Below are 18,793 nucleotides of genomic sequence, written 5' to 3'. Positions count from 1 at the left end.
AATTCTTCTTGGCCTTGTGCACATTACAGGAAACAAGGCCCTTGGGCATGTTTCAATTCAGGTCAACATTCAGGAAGAGATGCGCATTGACATACACAACATCAGGATCTCCCCAGGGTTTTTTCCAAATGGATGCAGCAGTCTTCAAAAGACACATTCCTCCCCAGCTTCTTTAAAGTCAATAAGAAATAAGCCCTATACTTATGAGGCCTCAAAACCTGCTAAAGAATGAATTACTGATTCAGTCAGGATCCAGGAACAAGGAAGTTATAAAACAGAAATCCATCTGAGACATGAGCTGGCTCTCTGTCTAAAAGTGTCCCCATTTCCAAATTTTGTAAAATACTCAGATCTTGATTAACTATAGTAAATAAGGGAAGCAATGGTATGGTCAATCCAGTATGACAGTCAATCCAATAATTATCTAAAATTTGGTTTTAGAGTCTGGGAATAAACACATTCTATAAGCACATGAACACCCTTTCACAAATTCTCCACCTCTCAGGTTGGTCTTTTTGTCACCAGTTTATAGGCATGAAGTGGATGGTGGGGAAAGTAGATGGGTATGACAGTGCAAAGTCCACTGACAGATTCATGCATTCAACTCCATTCATACTGAAACTTGGTGACTATGGTCATTTGACTTCTTGTGGAGGAAAATCTAAGTTGTTAAATCCAAGAGTTGTATCCAGAAATGATAAATTATAATACAACAAAGAAAAAAAATTTAAGGTACTTTTCCAAAGAAAATGTAATGTGATATAAGGTCAAGCATTCAATAAAGAGTGTGTGTGTGTGTGTGTGTGTGTGTGTGTGTGTGTGTGTGTGTGTGACAGAGAGAGAGAGAGAGAGAGAGAGAGAGAGAGAGAGACAGAGAGACAGAGACAGAGAGACAGAGAGAGAAAGAGAGAGAGACAGAGACTAACTTTTTAAAAATTCTTACCTTCTGTCTTTGTATCAAACAATGCCATGGGATAGGCAGTCAGGGTTAAATGACCTGCCCAGGATCACAGAGCTAGGAAGTATCTGTGGCCAGATTTGAAACCTTTTTATTCACTATGCTACCTACTTGCCTCAGCTTAGATATTTAAGAAGCAAAAAAGAAAAAAAAAATCAAAGCACACTAGCAAAGCTCTATCTCTGTTTCCTTGAAGTCTCTTAAGATATCCCAAAATGACATTAAGAAAACAAGTGATATGAGACATATTATGAAAGAAAGCTCTTGTTTTCATTAACTCTTTCAAACCAAAGACACACTAATGGAGCAAAAGCACTGAATAAAAGAACAGCAAAAATTATCTTGTCAAAGTATGACTCTTTTGATGAATAAGAAGAAGTGGGATAAGCAAATAATCTTTTAACATGTTCCGGCAGGGTGGCAACTCTTCCTCAAACAGCAAAAGCCAGTGAGAGCAGGGCTGGATTAACATGCCGAGGCAAAGGTTATCATGATAGTACCTAGCAGATGCACATGTAAACTTACCATGTCAGCTCTTCCTTTCTGTTCCCCTAATTCTTCTAGGGCTTGAGATAGTTGAACCTTCAAGAAAAAGAGAGGATAGGGTTAAAGAAAGAACAAGGCAATAACTTTATGTTAATGAGGCCTTATATTTATTGATTAGACCTTCCCACAACCTCTAGCTAAGACCTTTAGAGCTCCTGATAAAGCAAAGTAGTACTGTTTAAATGTCAATGTGGTTCAATGGAGGTAAGTTCAAAAATACTTTGGTTTAAGTTCTGGTTCTCACACTTGGCCTTGGCCAAATCCCTTTTCCTGTATAAGTCCTGGCTTTCTCATCTGTCAAATGGGGATAATAACATTTTCCATAGAAAGGTCTTTAAAAGCAAAAGAATTGAATTTCTATTTTTATCCTAGAGGGATGAGGGAGCTGCCACTGGAATTTACTGAGAAGAGGAGTGACATGATGAGATCTTCAGTTAAGAAAAACTACTCTGGAAGCTGTGTGGAGGAAAGATTGAAGTGGGAAAATCAATTAAGAGGTCTCTACAATAGCTCAAGTGAGAGAGGATGAGAACCTGAATTAAATGGGAGCTGGGTCAGTAAAGAAAAGAGGTCATATGCAAGAGATGTTGTGGAGATAAAAATGCCAAGATTTGGCTACTGATTGAATGCGTGGATGTAAAGTTACCAATATTGGAGACTTAAAAGATGGATCCTGTGACTAAGAGGAAAAGATAAGTATAAGAAACAGGTAGAATTAGAAGGGAAAGATCATAAGAGTTCAGTTTTGAACATATGGAGCTATCAATGAGATAGTCAAACAAAAATGTTCAGTGGATAGTGCATGCTATGGAATTTGTGAGTCCTTGCACAGAGATGATAATGAAGCCCATGGGAGCTGATACAATTATGAAGAGAGAGTATAGGGAGACAATGCCCAGGGTGGAATCTTGAAGTTCAACCATGACAAAGAGTATGCTATGGATGATGATACATCAAAGAAGGCTGAGAAGTAGCAGACAAACAAATGGGAGAAAAACCAGAAAGAATATTGTCATGAAAAACAATATTCTACAGGAGAAATTGGTTAATCATGTTAAATGCAACAGAAGTCAAGGACGCTGAAAACTGAAAAAGGACCATTTGATTTTGCAATTAAGAGACAATGTTGAAGAGAGCAATTTCTACTGAGTGATGAGGTTGGAATTCAGAATGAAAGGGGCTATGGAATTAGTAAGAGGAAGTAGAGGGAACAAGTATAGATAGCTACTTTTAAACATGGCTTAGAAAGGAAAATGAGATAAAGGATTATAGCACTAAGTTGTCTACTTATTTAGCAAAATGTAAGATGTCAAAGGTCAACTTATCATCACCACTGTCTAAGCCTCCATATACATGTGATCATGTGAAACAAATGACAGTATATAACCTCTACATTCCCTTGAAGAAAAAGTTTCCTGGCCAATAAGAGTCCTTCAGGATTTCATGGGGAGGAAATAGACATAAATAGAGGGCCTCAGAGACTAGCAGGAGAAAGGAGGAAGATGTCTTATTATTATGGATGGGATCCAAGTGGAAGCTTGAAGAACAAAAACCCTTTAGGGAAGGAATGGAAGCAAGAGAAATGGGGAAGGGGGGGAAGTACTTGATTCATGTCCTTATAAACCAGGCACATAACATATACTTAATAAAAGCCTTTGATTAGTTGAAACAAGGCCTGTGAAAAATGTCATAATGGATTATCCCTATTTCTTTCCTTGTGCCATTGTAGACTGTCTTGAACATCACAGGCATGGTGTTTTCTATTCCGCTGGCAATACTTATTACAATATACTTTGTAATGAAGTTATTTCTGTATTTGTTTTATCATCCTACTAGACTACAAGCGCCATGAAGATAGGGATAGTGCTTTATCCACCTCAGTATCTATACAAATATGGTGCTTTGTACAAGAAAGGGCTTCATTAAATACTTAATGAGTGGAATTAATTGGCTCAAATAAACAATTTTATGTAATTTTTAAAAAGATTAGCACAACAAATTCCAAGTTGGATGTTTCTTATAGAAATGAATAAATACTCTTGTTATACTTGGATATTCATTAAAATCTCACAGCTATGTCTCTGCACTGCATGAGCTAGATTTTCTAAGTACTATAACTAAAAGCAGAGGTGAACTGTTGACCATGCAGAGAAATAAAAAAAGAAAAATATTAGCTACAAAAGGAAATCTCACACTGAAATCATATTAAATAAAACAAACAATCCCAAACTACCCATTCAAGACTTCAACACATAGTCTGGTGAGTACCAGACTAAAATCCTCCAAACACATACTGCAATTATACACAGTCCCACTGGCCTCAGCTTCAGCCTCAGCCTCAACTCTCAACAGAAGCACCAAGAAAGTTGCTGGTCTTGGCTGTGAAAAAGCTATAACAAAAGTATGTTATTAAAACACTTTGGGCTTTGACAAGATGCATGTAGTTTTAGCATGAAACTAGAACTGAGTGTGAAGAATTTAAATATTCTCAGTAAATATGCCTGGAGATGTTAGGTCTGAACAGTTAGGTGGGATGAGAGTAAGGGAGAGAAGAGAGACTTAAGAACATAGAAAAAAATAACATTTCTACAAGATTTGATGCTTGAGAAGCAAGGGGACCATTTGTAAATTACCAACACCAGAGAGCAAATTTTGGGCAAATATTTAATCAGGGAGAATTATATCAACACCAAGGCAGCCAGGGAAAAAAAACAAACAGAAAGGTAATACAAAGCATATTTTTTGCAAGTGTTTGTAAAAGACTTCCTTTAGGGGAAGAACTGATTTTTTCTAGGGTGAACTAGAAAAGAATGAATGTGTTGAAATAAGTCCTCAAATGTGTCTAGGGGGCTTATCACTGACTGCATGAAGAGGTTTTGAACCTACAACTTCATGCGCTAGCAGCAATCATTATACCACTTCATTCTCAAGTGATTTGTAGGACTCAGTGATATGACTGCAAGATGCAATCCAATGAAATCCATGGGGAAAAGTGTTTAATTTAATTCCTACAGGAATGTTCATAAATACATTTTAGTAAGCATACACCAAATAGCCTCACTAACCCAAACTTTGGACTCATGCTGTATCTAGTATCTACATATTGTTTTCCTCCAGTTACAAAAAGTAAAAAAAAGATTACCAACCTACGCAGTTATTAACTAGTCACTCTCAAATTTTTAGGGTCAATGAAAGAACAAACTAGCTAATCATCAAAGTTAACCCAAAATAAAATGGTCTTTTTCAGGAAATAGAATGCCATCCCTAGAAAGTTATAGAAGATATGAAAGTTTGATATAAGCAGATTATGAGGTTCTTCCAGTACTTGTTATTTGAGTATTTTATCATTCACAGTGTATAACCCTGCAATATTAAAAGATGGTTCTAAAAGTATAGAACATTATATATTTTGAGAAAGATTCATTGTCCATACCTAAAATGTTATTAATTTAGGTTTTTATTGGCTTAAATAAAATCAAGGAATAGAAGATTTTTTGAGGCAAGGAAAGATATTAATAATTTTTCTATGCATGTTAATTGTATAATTATTACTGATTTTCGTTGGAGGAAAGGTCAATTCCCATGAAATATTTAAAAAAAAAACCAACACAAAATAAACTTTATAAACTCAATGGAAAATTGCCCAAGCATAGTTTCTATTCTTTTTTTTTCTATTTTCATTTTCTTCCCCCTCTCACAACAAGTGCTTGATTAATTTTATAGACATTTACTATCTTTCCTTCTCACGCTCTCAACTGAACAAATTTTTAAAAAAGCAAAAGAAAATCCAAAAGTCCCTTCCCATTATATAACTATGTGTTGAGATTAAATTTTTTTTAAAAAAATGAGTGATATTTTAAAAGTTTTCTAAAAATGAAAGACATTTATAAAATTATGAGATGGAATTTCTTTTATGGCATAAAAACTGACTTGAAGGTGACTAGAAATAGGGACCACTTCCAATTTTTTAAAGAATGTCAGTCACTTAAATAAAAATATGGATATGTATGTGTCTTTATATGTGTGCATATACTGTACAAAGTACAAATAGTAAATTCTGTTTACTTTGAAAACTCTCTCTCTACACACACACACACACACAGAAAGAGGAGGAGGAAAGTAAAAAATTTTAAACAGAACAATCCTTCCAAAAAGCAAACATAGGATCCAGAGTAAACAAAAAGAAGCAGCCAGTAGTACTGTCTTCCTAAATAGATCCAGGGGCAAATTTTAATCTCATAGAAACCCTACCTTTGGGGTGGGGGGTGGTCACCTCATCTTAGCCCTCTTTACTCTCAATATGATTCTGAATTCTAGATTACCAACCTGTTCAGTAGTAAGATGCTACCAGTCAAAAGAATTGACAGCAACATTCCAGCCAGATTGCTCAAAAATGTAAATTAGTCAACAACAGCATGACAGACACACATTTTTAATTAGGAAAGAGAAATTAGGCTTTAAACTTACTAAACATCTCACTTAATCAGAATGCTTCTGAAAGCCTGACAACCACCACAGAATATAAGGAAACATTCAAGTAAAAGGAAAAGATGTACAGATATAAAATTCCAAAACCCAGTCTGTCTGACCCACAGGGCTTCCTTTGCAACAATAAAGGAAAGGTTCAGTTTAACATTAAACAAAACTCATCACTCTTTACTATTGTAAATCAGAATTAACCACTGAACACTCTTGTCTTCATTTTTACTCATGTGAATCAGCAGTCATATCACAGGATGGGAACTCAGTGAAAACAGAGGTTGATTCCACCCTTCTTCCACCCCAGAAAACTCCTCTAATTCTATGCTCAAGTGACCAAAACAACAAACACAAGGAATCAAAGAAAGGGGGAACTAACAAAAAATTTATAAAATCACTCATTGAAGGGGTGGGGATCAGGAAGGGGGGAAGAGTATGGAGAAGACACCGTCTTTGTTTCCATTTTAGTTTCTGCTTTTTTGCTTTAATTCTCCCTCAAACTAGTGAAATATCTCTAATCAACTCTTTTTTGCTTAAAGATCAGCAAGACTTAACCATAATCTTTTTACTGAAGCGGTTCAGATATTGGAAAATATACCCAAGATCTCTGTCACTAACCCAGGAGATACAGAAATGGTGACCAGAAGTGAAACATAGTGTAAAACATTTTGGGGCAAGGATCCCCAAAAAGGGGCCCATTACTTGACCTAGAGAAATAAATGGAAGAGGGCCAGCAGCCAAAATCTGTTCCCTATAGACTAGTGATTCCCAAAGTGGGCACCACTGCCCCGTGGTGGGTGCTGCAGCAATCCAAGGGAACAGTGATGGCCACAGGTGCATTTATCTTTCCTATTAATTGCTATTAAAATTTAAAAAATTAATTTCCAGGGGGCTAAGTAATATTTTTTTCTGGAAAGGGGGCAGTAGGCCAAAAAAGTTTGGGAACCTCTGCTATAGACTGTGTTTCAAAGATTTCTTTTTTCAATATATGAAAACAAAAAACCATCTTTGCCACTCGCAAATAATGAAGGTCAACATGGTAAGCAGCCCATTGAAGCTCTTGGTTGCATCTCTTTAAGTTTGTAATCCAGGAAGAGAGTCAACCAAATAGCTGTAATGATGACAAATAATATTGGAACCAGAAAGACATTTTTGAGTTATTCAGCTTTCTTCCTTGTGCCCTTTGAGGTAATACTTTTCCTTAAACATGTTCCCCACAGAACACTTGCGATTGACTCAGCAATATTTCAAACCCTCAAAGTAAACATAAGAGAGAGGGGAGAGACACTAGGGATGTTGTGATGTGAATCACAAAAGGTCAAGAACACTGCTCCCAGCTAAGTTATATGTGGATGGCAGTCACATGGGCAAAAAAAAAAGCTCAGACTTGGAGACAAGAGCCTGGTCAGAGAGGATTATTAAGGCACAGGAGCTTAATGAATCAATGCATTACAATCTGTTCATTACAAGACAGGTGGCTAAATTGTTCACATCAACAGCTCCAAACCGCCAGAAACAGAAAGACAGCCAATGGACTTACATGATGAGCAAATCATTCAAGGGAAAGAGTCACTCACAGGGAAAAATTAAGCTCCACAACCCATAGTGAACAATATCTTTCTAACCTTCTTCCCCCTTCACTCTACAATGAACATATCTAAATGCATCCCCACTGAACCCACAGTAATTCAATTCACGGCTCCATATTCAGGCATGGTCACAAAATAGGTGTGCAATTAAAACTCAATCCCAACAGCTTGGAACAGTGGAATTGAATAATTATACACACAAACACTGAATACGCCAAAATACCATATGCTTTTGAAAATCATACACCTGTACACTTTAAGAAAGGTTAGCCCACCTGTTCTTTCTATAGAATAGGGAATCTGGGTGTAGCAGAGAGATTTCCGCCTAACTACAGTGTGCAATTTGTAAGCCTGATGAATGGCTTTTGCTTTTTAAGCACAACTTGCAAAAGTCACTGTATACAGAAAGTTGCAGTTCCCATGGCAACCCTATTCACTCCCATTCCAGGCACTGAAGGAATCAAATTTAATAACCTAACTGGTAATGCAAAATGAGTAAAGCACATTTAAATTGGAGAATTTAAATGTTACTTTACCAAAACAGTCTCCATTTAATTTCCTGGGGTGGGCTTTTTCTTTCCCTTCATATGAAAGAGTCACTATGCAAAGTTTTTCTTTTAAGCATCATTACAAAATTAAGGAGTACCATACTGATTTTCTATAAAGTGTTCCCTCTTTCAAATTCAGCAAATAGATATTTATTGATGCCTACTATGTGCAAACATACTGTTGTTTGGGGGAACATAAAGGAGTAAAAGACAATGCCCTCAAAGATCTTGCAATGTAGTCAAAGAGATAATATACAAATCTGAAAAATTCATGACAGTAAGTAATATAAACAGCAGTTCAAAGAAACAACAGATATGGCACATGTATGACTGATAGAACTGGAAGAACAATACAAAGAGTAAAAGCTTGTTTTGTATCTTCCAAAACACTTAGCATTTTATCCACTTGGATAATATTTATTTAACAGTTGATACATGAATGGAAGCAATCTTCAGGAAAATTCCAGATTGAATTATTATATGCTGCCTAGCACAATGCCTCAAATCCAGTAGGGATTCAATGTTTTTACTGAATGAATAATGAATAAATGAGTACTTTAAAAAATCCAATATGGGAAAGCTAAGAAAAAGTCATGCCAAACATTCATACAGTTTTGAGAAAAGATCATAAATTGATAGAATAGGGGGCTACAATAGACATAGTACACAATGATTTTGGCAAGACATTAAACATAGCTTCTCATTATTCCTGTGAACTGAATTTAGATTAGTTAAACAATGGTACAAAATGAATGTTGACTAATGTGTAGAATGAGAGCAATCTATAGTTAAGACTAGTGACATTATGCATTAAAAACGGAGGATGTTGAGCTTTGAGAAGAAAAGACCTTCAGGGTCAGAGAGGAAAGATATATCTTCAAGGAAAAAAAGAATAGCTAAAGGCAGAACTAGTTATCATGCATGAAAATTACAGATAGGTAACTATTAATTATACAATAGCTATATCACATTGCACATGTTCTATCATATTATGTGTAGTTCATATCACATTATACATAGTTTATATCACATTACAAATCTTTTATATTAGTAAATATCAATTCATGGGAAAAACTATTACTAATGTTCAATAGTAGAGTAAGCTACCTTACTTGTTTAAGCAGTTTTAGATGATCAGTTGTCAGGAATGTTATGGGGGGATTTTTGAATTGGATTGAAAATAGGATTAGATATCATCTAAGCATCCTTCAAGATCTCTAGTTTGGGGATTTATCACTTTAAGAAGATCAGAAAAGGAAAGACTTCACTTAAAAAGTTGGGATTTCAGTTGAGGTGCCAAGAGATGATAGAATTTGGACAAGAAAGAAGGAGATGATGACATTCCATGCTGATGGATTAACTTTAATAAAAGTGTAGAAGTGGCAAATTATGGGCATCGTTTCTTTGAAAGAACCTACAAATATACCCACCTAAGGAAAGGAAAGGAAAACTTACAGAATTTGACAAAACTTATTTTAAACTTTACTCTCATTTGTGTTGATGAAAATTCACAAAAAAGGTAGATGGCAAAGATACAGAGCTATATAATCAGGAATCAAAACAAAATCACCAGTTCATAAGGAAAAAAGAAGTTAATCTACTTTACAGAGACAGAATGACAAATTCCAATATCATTGTATGAATGGTCATTTTGAGCTATTTGTAACTATTTTCTAAACTAAAGAGTAGTTGCTCAGGAATCAAAAGACCTGGGTTCCAATCCTGTATGGGTCATTTACTGTGATATAAACTTAAACCAATCGCTAAGCTTCTCTGGGCTTCAGTTTCCTCATCTGTAAAAGAAGAGGGTAAGACTAAATGATCTCTAAAGTCCCTTTCTGATCCAGATCTAAAATTCTGTTAATCTTTAAGTAAAGTAGTACTAATATTTTAAAATTAGATGTTAATAGAAGGAAAAAAGGGAAAAAATTCTCTTTAATCATGGAGAATTTGATCACAGAATCATAGAACTGGAAATTACCTTTAAGTTCGCTGGGGCAGGTCCCTTCATCTTATTAATATAGAAACTTAAGACCAAGGCAGAAAAGTGATAAGGGTTAGGCAGTGGGGGTCACCCAGCTAGGAAAGGTTTGAGGGCAAATCTGAACCCAGGACCTCCCATATTTGAACCTGGCTCTCAATCCATTGAGCCATCTAGCTGTCTCCTGTCATGTTGGTATGCCAGAAAAAGGGGTGAATGTAAGAGTTAAAGAACTATGGAAAGGAGGAGAGTAGCTAATGGAGCTAGGAGCCAGCAGGTAATTAAAGGATTCCACCATAGTCACTGCTTGCGGTATGGAATCACATGTCATGTACAGGTTAGAGACAACAATTCTCCAGTACATAACCAAACCTTATCAACCCAGGTTCATATTTTTTATCGGTGAACCTGGGCAATTTGCACTGAACTACAGAAAGACACAGGTCTCCCACTGTCCACAAGATGCATCTTTATAAAGTTTTTGAAATATAAGTTAAATATCAGGTAAAATATCTGATCACACAACTGTATTTGAAAACTATTAATTAGGTTAAAAAGGCTAAAGTAAAGCCTGGAGAAAGGTTTTTAATGAAAAACCATACATCTTTTCTTGTCTTGTGAGTAGACATTAGAAAAAAACACATAAAAGGGATGCATCACCAAACATGCAGATTTCACGAAAAGTAAAGGAATCACTAATATCATGGATTAAAAATAATCTCCATGGGCTAACATACAAGACTAAAATAAGAGGTGAAACTTAACAGGGATAAATATAAACTTCTGCATTTAGATTTAACTTGAAATTATTAACTAAGAACAGAAGAAAAAAACTAGCTACACATCAATTCACATTGACAAAAAAATATGAGCTTAATAAAAAGCTTAACATGAGCCAACAACAGTAAAATGTGGCTGTTAAAATTACAAAAAAATCACAGGCTACATTAATAAAAATATAGTCTATATGTCATAGGAAACAGTGCCACTATATGTCTGACAGAAAACACAAGATTATTTTCTAATCTAGACCTCATGTTTTAAGATAAACTAGAGAGAGGTTCATGAGAATGATGGGGAAAGGGGATGTAGAAATCTGATCATTTAAGAATCAGATTAAGGAACCTGTGATGTTTAGCCTGGAAAAGAAACATGATCATAGTCTTTTAATATTTAAAGGAGAGGATGTTAACTTTTTTTTAATTGTTCCAGAATGAGCTAATGATGGAAAAAAGAAGATTTTTGCTCAAGATGAAAACTCCCTAATAATCCCTAAAAATGAAGGGAAAAATACTACCTGACAATAGTTATTGAAATAGCAATTAGATGATCATCTATAAGGGATATTTCAGAAGAAAATATTTTTCTACTAGATGTGACCTCAGATTATACAATGTCTAAAGTCCTTCTTTAAGATTTACCCCCAATTTAACGTTCCAACCAAACTTTCCTCCCACTATTCCCTACTTTGTTAATTTTTTTAATTTTTTTTAACTTTTTTTTATTTTTAATTTTAAACCCTTAACTTCTGTGTATTGACTTATAGGTGGAAGAGTGGTAAGGGTAGGCAATGGGGGTCAAGTGACTTGCCCAGGGTCACACAGCTGGGAAGTGTCGGAGACCAGATTTGAACCAGGACCTCCTGTCTCTAGGCTTGGCTCTCAATCCACTGAGCTACCCAGATGCCCCCCTACTTTGTTAATTTTTTGCTTTAGCCAAGCTGGTCTACATATTAATTCATGACCAATGCCATCTCCTGACTTTTTGCATCTTTCCCTCTACCAGGAATGCCCTATTCTCAGCAATCCACTTCTTACCCATACTAAGACCCAACCCAAATTCCAATTTCTCTATAAAGATTTCCTTAACCAATAGAACCCATACTGATTTATCTCTCTAAACTACTCCTATGACCCATCCATGTTTTCTATGGCTTATATGTCAGCTTCACAAATAAACTTTTAAGTTTTTCAGATGAGGAACCATGTAACCACTCTTCATATCCTCCATAGTTCCTTGCACAAAGAAGACATTCAGTGAATGTTTGCTGATTGATTAGAATAGGTATGTTTAAGTTACACTATCTTTAACCCCTTCATAAGTCATCTGAAAAGGAATCATTTCCCTAGCAACTCATATACAAGTTCATAGAAGGTTAACACACCACTGTGTGGCAATTTGCAAAATTATCAGCTTCTCTGTCAATGTAATAATCTGACCAGGAGCATCCAAAACAGATTAGGTTCAGTGGTAATCTAGCTCTCCTACATTATAATAAACATTGTAACAATCACCAACCACCAGGGAATCAGTCACTCCCTATTAATCAAGCATCTCACAGCTTAAACCTAGAGGGAAGTCTAATTTCCTGCCAGAAGTATCAAGGCCTTTGATTCAATATACCAAACAGAGTAACCAGTACTCTAGCTAGAATTTACTATAAACATTATAACTCCTAGAGCAACCAGAAGTTGGAAATTTTCAACATTTTGATGCCCCAATAAGAAAATTGCTATATAATGTGGTCTCTAAGTCTATCCTGATCACATTGTGAAAGACTGAAGACTAAAAAAAGGTTTATTATAAGAATCCAAGTCATTCCACAAATGATAAATGGTCAAAGAATATGAATAGGCAGTTTTCAGATGAAGAAATCAAAACTATCAATAATCATATGAAAAAATTGTATTAATCACTCGATGAAATTGAAATGCAAATTAAAACATTTGCCTCTTCATACCTATCAGATTGGCCAAAAAGACAGTAAAGGAAAATGATAAATGTTGGAGGAGATATGGCAAAATTCAGACACTAATGCACTGCTGGTGGAGATACAACCATTCTGGGGGGGGGGGGGGAGATTAGGAATTTTGCCTAAAGGGCTATAAAATAATGGATATTCTTTGATTCAGTAATACCACTACTAGGTCTGTATCCCAAAGAGATTTTTTAAAATGGGAAAGGATCTGTTTGTACAAAAATATTGATAGCTGCTCTCTTTGTGGTGGCAAAGAATTAGAAACTAAAGGGATGCCCCTCAATTGGGGAATGGCTGAACAAATTGTGGTATATGATGGTGATGGAATACTATTGTGTTATAAGGAATGATGAACAGGATGATTTCTGAAAGAGTTGGAAAGACCTAAATGAACTGATGTGGAGTAAAATAAGCAGAACCAGGAAAACACTGTAAACAATAACAGCAATAGTATGGAACAATTAAATGTGATAGACTTTGCTATTAACAGCAATACAATTATCCAGAACAATTCCAAGGTACTTATGAAAAAGAATGCTATCCACCTCCAGAGAAAGAACTGTTGGAGTATGAACGCAGATGAAAATATATGGTTTATCATTTGTTTATCTGGTTATATGTTTTAAGGTTTGCGTTTTATAATATTAGTCACTTAAAAAATAAATAATATGGAAACATGTTTTACATGATAATATCCATGTATAACCCAGACTGAATTGCTTGTCAGCTCTGGGAAGGAGAGGGAAGAAGGGAGGGATACAATTTGGATTATATAACTTTAGAAAACTCATGTGGAAATTTATTATATAATAAATAGAATAAAAGAATGAGACAAAAAGAAAAAGGAAAGGTTTATCACAGAAAATTCTTTGAGTTAAATAGGAAAAGGAAGAAAGGGAGCTAAATTTCAAATGAAAGTAGACTTTGGATACAAGTAGTATAAAGTTAAAGAACAACACCCACTAAATTCAAGAGAAACCCCAGTCGTATTTTAAATGTAGTGGCAAAATGCTGCCCCCCCCCCACCAAAGTGAGATGTAGTCAGCTGTTAAACTAAGGAGAAGGAAGGAGCTTGAGTAATACAGGGGAATTCAAATATTAAATACTTGTGGTAATTAAAGAATTGCAACTGAAATGCTAGAATCATAGTCATAATTACTGATGATGCAGAGAAAACATCTGTGAATTATGGATGCCTGTCAAATCAGGATGAAGATTTAGAGTATAATGGCAAGGAAAGAAGAAGAGTGGGGAAGGAAAAAAGAAAAGAAAAAGAAGAAAGAGAGGAGTGGAGAGGAAGAAAAGGGAAAGTGCTGCAAAGAGAATGGGAGGGTAAAAGTATAGAGATGGACAGACAAGAAAGGAATGGTGAAAGAAGGGAATAAGGAAAAGGAAAGAGAAATGAGAAAAAAGGTAAGGCAAATAAAAAGAACTAAAAATGAAATGATTAAGAGTAGTAGGAGGGGAGAGATAAGGGAATGAAAGTAAAGGAATTAGGAAAGGAAGGAAGAAAGGAGAAGGGTGAAGGAAAAAGAAGGAAAAGAAGAAAAGGGAAAAGTAGGAGAACAATGAGACAGAAGAGGAAAAGAAAAATGAGAAAGAAGAGAACACTAAGTTAGAAAGGAAGCTCCAAAGAAAAGTGTGTACACACACACACACACACACACACATACACACACACACACACACACACACACACACACCCCATAATAAACCAAAGTAACATCTAGATCTCCTCAATAAAAAATGATACAAAATTACTAGCCCAGATTTCTGGGGCAACAGTTATCTGCTCTTTTTAACACTGTTCTAGAAGTCAGACAGCCAATAAGCATTTTTTAACTATCAGTAACATGCCAGGCACTGTGTTGAGTGCAGGGAATACAAAGCAAGACAAAGTAAATGACAGATCCTGCCCTTAAATAGCTCATAGTCTAAAGAAAAAGATGATAATGAAAACAAATATGAACAAGCAAGCTACGTAGAGGATAAATTAGAAAGAACCAACAAAGGAGAGCCAGCAAAGGAAATATACTGGAATTAAGGGGATCAGGAAAGGTTTCTTATATAAAAAGGGCTTTCAGCTGGGCCTTGAAGAAATACAGGGAAGTAACAAGGTGGAGATGAGCAAGAAGAGCATTCCAGACATAGGGGATAGTCAGTGAGGATCCCCAGAGTGGAGAGAGGAAATGTAATATTTAAGGAATGGCATGGAGGGCAGTGACACCAGAGAGCAAAGAATGTACAGCTTGGGGAGTGGGAGAGGACAGGCAGGAAGGGTGGTGAAGTATAAAAAGACTGAAGGGGGTGGTGAAGTTGTGAAGGACTCTGAACACCAGAGGATTTTATATTTGATCCTGGAGATGATGTGGTGTCCTGGAAATTAATGAGTAGGGGGGTGATATGGCCAAATCTCAGGAAGACCACTTTGACAGCAGAGTGGAAAATGGATTTGAAGTGAGGTGGGAATTTGTGGAAAGGAAGCCAACCAACAAGCTGGCACAATAGCTCAGGTGTGAAGTGATACGGCCTACACTAGGGTGATGGCGGTATTGAAGAAGTGAGGGGGGATAAGGAGAGGTGTTAAGAAAGTAAAATTAAAAGGCCCTGGCAATAGATTCAATATTCAGTGAGGCTAAAGAGTCAAGAATGAAACTTGGTTATTAGCCTGGATGAGAGGGAATTTAAGAATGGGGAAGAGTTTGAGGGGAAAGGTAATGTGTTCAGTTTTGGACATGTTGAATTTAAAATGTCTATGTGACATCCAATTCAAGATCCGCAATAGGCAGTTAGAGATATAAGACTAGAGGGTCAACAGTGAGCTTACAGATAGATAATTTGATTTGAGAATCATCAGTCTGAGATGATAATAAGAGTCAATGAGATCACCAAATGAAAAATTATTGAGGAGGAGGAAGGGAGAGAGGGAAGGAGAGAGAGAGAGGAGAGAAGAGGGCTCACAATAGACCTCTGTTGCACAATCAATGGTTATGCTTACATGATGTGGCAAAGGAGACTAAGAAGGAACTGTTAAACAGGTAGAAGGAGAAGAAAGAGTAGTGTCACAAAAATCCAGAGAGTAGTATCAAGGAGAAGAGAGTGATTAACAACGTCAAAGGCTTCAGAGAGGTTATGAAGGAAAAGATGTGAGAAAAAGCTATTGGAATTGACAATTAAAAGAACTTTGGAGAGAAGAGTTTGGGCTGTATGATGAACCTGGAAGCCAGAGTTAAGAAGAAAGAGGAAAGGAAATGAAAGTATTTATTGCTCATCCTTTATTTTGAAGAGGACTAATGGTATCACCAATGATGTCTTAACTATCAGATCAAAAAAATGGACAAAGTGGTCAGCCTTAGTCTCTCTTACAGAGTAATTGAAACTAGTGGCAAGAGAAAAAGACGCAGGTCAACTCATGACAGCTAAGAATAAAGAGGATGACCTTGGCTTCTTTATGCCTGACCAAGCTCCAAGCATTCCACAGAACCTGGTCTTTGGAACCAATTATTCTCAACTGTCCACTCTGTTGGGGAGAAGTCTTCATATGCTCGTTTGATGTCTGTCAAGTTACCTTCAACCTGGTTTAGCCCATCTGCCAAGATGGTTTTACTAAAGTGTGCATACTACAGCTTCTTAGTACCAAAGGTGAATGTTGGATGCAAAGGTGGATGAACAGCCTTGAAAAAGACTTGGCAGAGCCTCACATCAGAGGGGCTGTATTCCTCCCAAAACATCCCATGTAACCCAATGAACATAGGAGATGTCTTACAGTATGAGTAGAGTTGGACACAAAACAGAAGAGAGGTACAGGTAAAATATAGGAGAGCAAAAGAAATCAATGAGCATATAAAAAGACAGAAAGAGAAAAAAAATAATGGAACCATTAGCCTTGGAGTCATTCAACATGCTTTTTTTCTCCCTTATCATGTGGTTTACAAACACAGTCAAGTTTCCATCATCCTTAAAAAATTCTCATTATATCATACTGTGCCCATTAGCCATTACTCTAACCTTTTCATCTAAATCCTTGGGAAACAAAACAGAATAAAACCAGACTCCTGTTCCTCTATTTACAGATTTTCTAAACCTTCTGTCTGCAATCTGCCTTTCAGTCTCATTATTCAACTGAAATTTCTTTCTCTCCAGTTACCAATTATGTCTAACTGTCAGATCTGATAATAGCCTTTTCTCATCCTCATCTTTTTGACCTTTTAAAGCATCTGAAATCGTTTACTACCTTGTCCTCCTAGATATTCTCTCTAGCTTTTAACAACAATGCTCCCTCTTACTTCTCCTCTTACCTATCTGTCCTTTCAGTCTCCCTTGATAGATTTTCCTCTATGTCAAATCTAATCACTATAGGTGTATCCCAAGGTTCTGAGCTGGGCCTTTCTTTTCCTTCTGTATTCTCACTAGATAATCTCACTAGATAATCCATGTTCAATTATGATCTCTATGAAGAAGCTTGATAGATACAGATATATAGAAAATATATACAGCTCTAGTCTCTCTCCTGAGCTCCAGCCCCATAATATCAACTGCCTATTATACATTTTGAAGAGAATATTCTATAAACATATTAAATTCAATATGTCCAAGACAAAAGTACAGAAGTTAACTTCCTGCCAAGCCTACAATCCCCTTATTTTTAACTTCTTTATTACTACTGAGGGCACTACCATGTAGCCAGATTCACGACTTCGACACAACCCCAAGTTTCCAATCAATTAGAAGTCAGATTCTGGTTGTTTTTTTCCGCCTTATTATCTTTTTATTGTTTTATCATTTTCTTATTATCTCTAATATATATCCCCCCTTCCCTCTATTCACACAGCTTTGATCATAATTCAGACCTTCATAACCTCTAATTAGGATTATTACAATGACCTCCTACTCAGTTTCTCCTCACTCCAACTAATCCTCTACTTTCCCCAAATAGAATGGAAACTCCTTTGAGGGCAGGATGGTTTGCTTTGTCTGTATACCCAGCAAATGATGCAGTCACTGGTATGTAATAAAGATGTAAAAAATGGTAAATGAATGAATCAACATTTTTTATTCTATTTTATTTTATGATGGATTTGAAATGTAGCAAATTTCAAAGACTTGATGCAACATATTTACTATATATGATGTTATTTGCCAGCAGAGGAAATGCCTTGAGTGATTCCAATAACCAGTTATTATAAGTATACCTGTTACTAAGCTACATTTTGCTTCATATAAAGGAGAGGTAGATTGTGAGAGATGTGTGAAGGTTCCTCTTCCCTCTCCCCTCCAAATACACATAGAAATGGGAGGACATTGATAATGTTTTCCATCAATCAACAAAATTTAAGTAGTGCCCCCATTTTACAACTAGGAGAGATTCTAAACTTCCTTGAACTTGTAGAGAATTTCTTTTACAAATTTAACATTATCTCAGTATTTTGGGGTAGTTTCTTGTGAATTTGTTTCATTTCTCTTACCAAATTTAAATTCCCTTGGGGGCAGGCAGGGAGGGATACTCTAATATCCCTCTCTACACAAGCCTAACTTTTCAGTGACTTTCTGTGTACCTCCAGTCTAGCTCAAAGACTTGCATCTCAATAAAAGTTTAATGAATGACTAGGACTTGACCTTGCAAACAGATGATATTCTTTCATAAACTAATATAAATGAAACAAACACTAAACTGCATAGTACTGGCTATAAAGTTCAAAGAAAAGCCACTGTAGACAGGGATAGCTTCCCAAAGTTGAAAGGACATGTAGTAGAGCTCAAAAGGTAAGTAGGATTTAGACAAATAGAGAGAAGGAGGGAGAGTATTATAAGCAAAGGAATAGCTTCAGATGCCTCTGTAGTTTCTGAGTTGTAGTTGTGTCAAAATAGGAGAGAGGGAGAAAGGAGAGAGAGAGAGAGAGAGAGAGAGAGAGAGAGAGAGAGAGAGAGAGAGAG

General features: G+C 36.1%; 1 protein-coding gene across 1 annotated transcript in view; it reads right to left on the bottom strand.

Moving 5' to 3' along the window:
• Window positions 1-18,793, bottom strand: part of MAD1L1 (mitotic arrest deficient 1 like 1) — a 941,076-nt gene that overhangs the window by 445,354 nt on the left and 476,929 nt on the right. The window contains exon 14 of the mRNA XM_044659988.1: window positions 1,484-1,540. Coding sequence (XP_044515923.1) covers window positions 1,484-1,540 — 57 coding nt within the window. The remainder of the gene's footprint in view (window positions 1-1,483; window positions 1,541-18,793) is intronic.

Source organism: Gracilinanus agilis, chromosome 1 (genome assembly GCF_016433145.1).
Source record: "Gracilinanus agilis isolate LMUSP501 chromosome 1, AgileGrace, whole genome shotgun sequence".
NCBI classification, from domain to species: Eukaryota; Metazoa; Chordata; class Mammalia; order Didelphimorphia; family Didelphidae; genus Gracilinanus; species Gracilinanus agilis.
The sequence above is the reverse complement of the archived record's forward strand: the minus strand, read 5'-3'. Positions and strand labels throughout refer to the sequence as shown.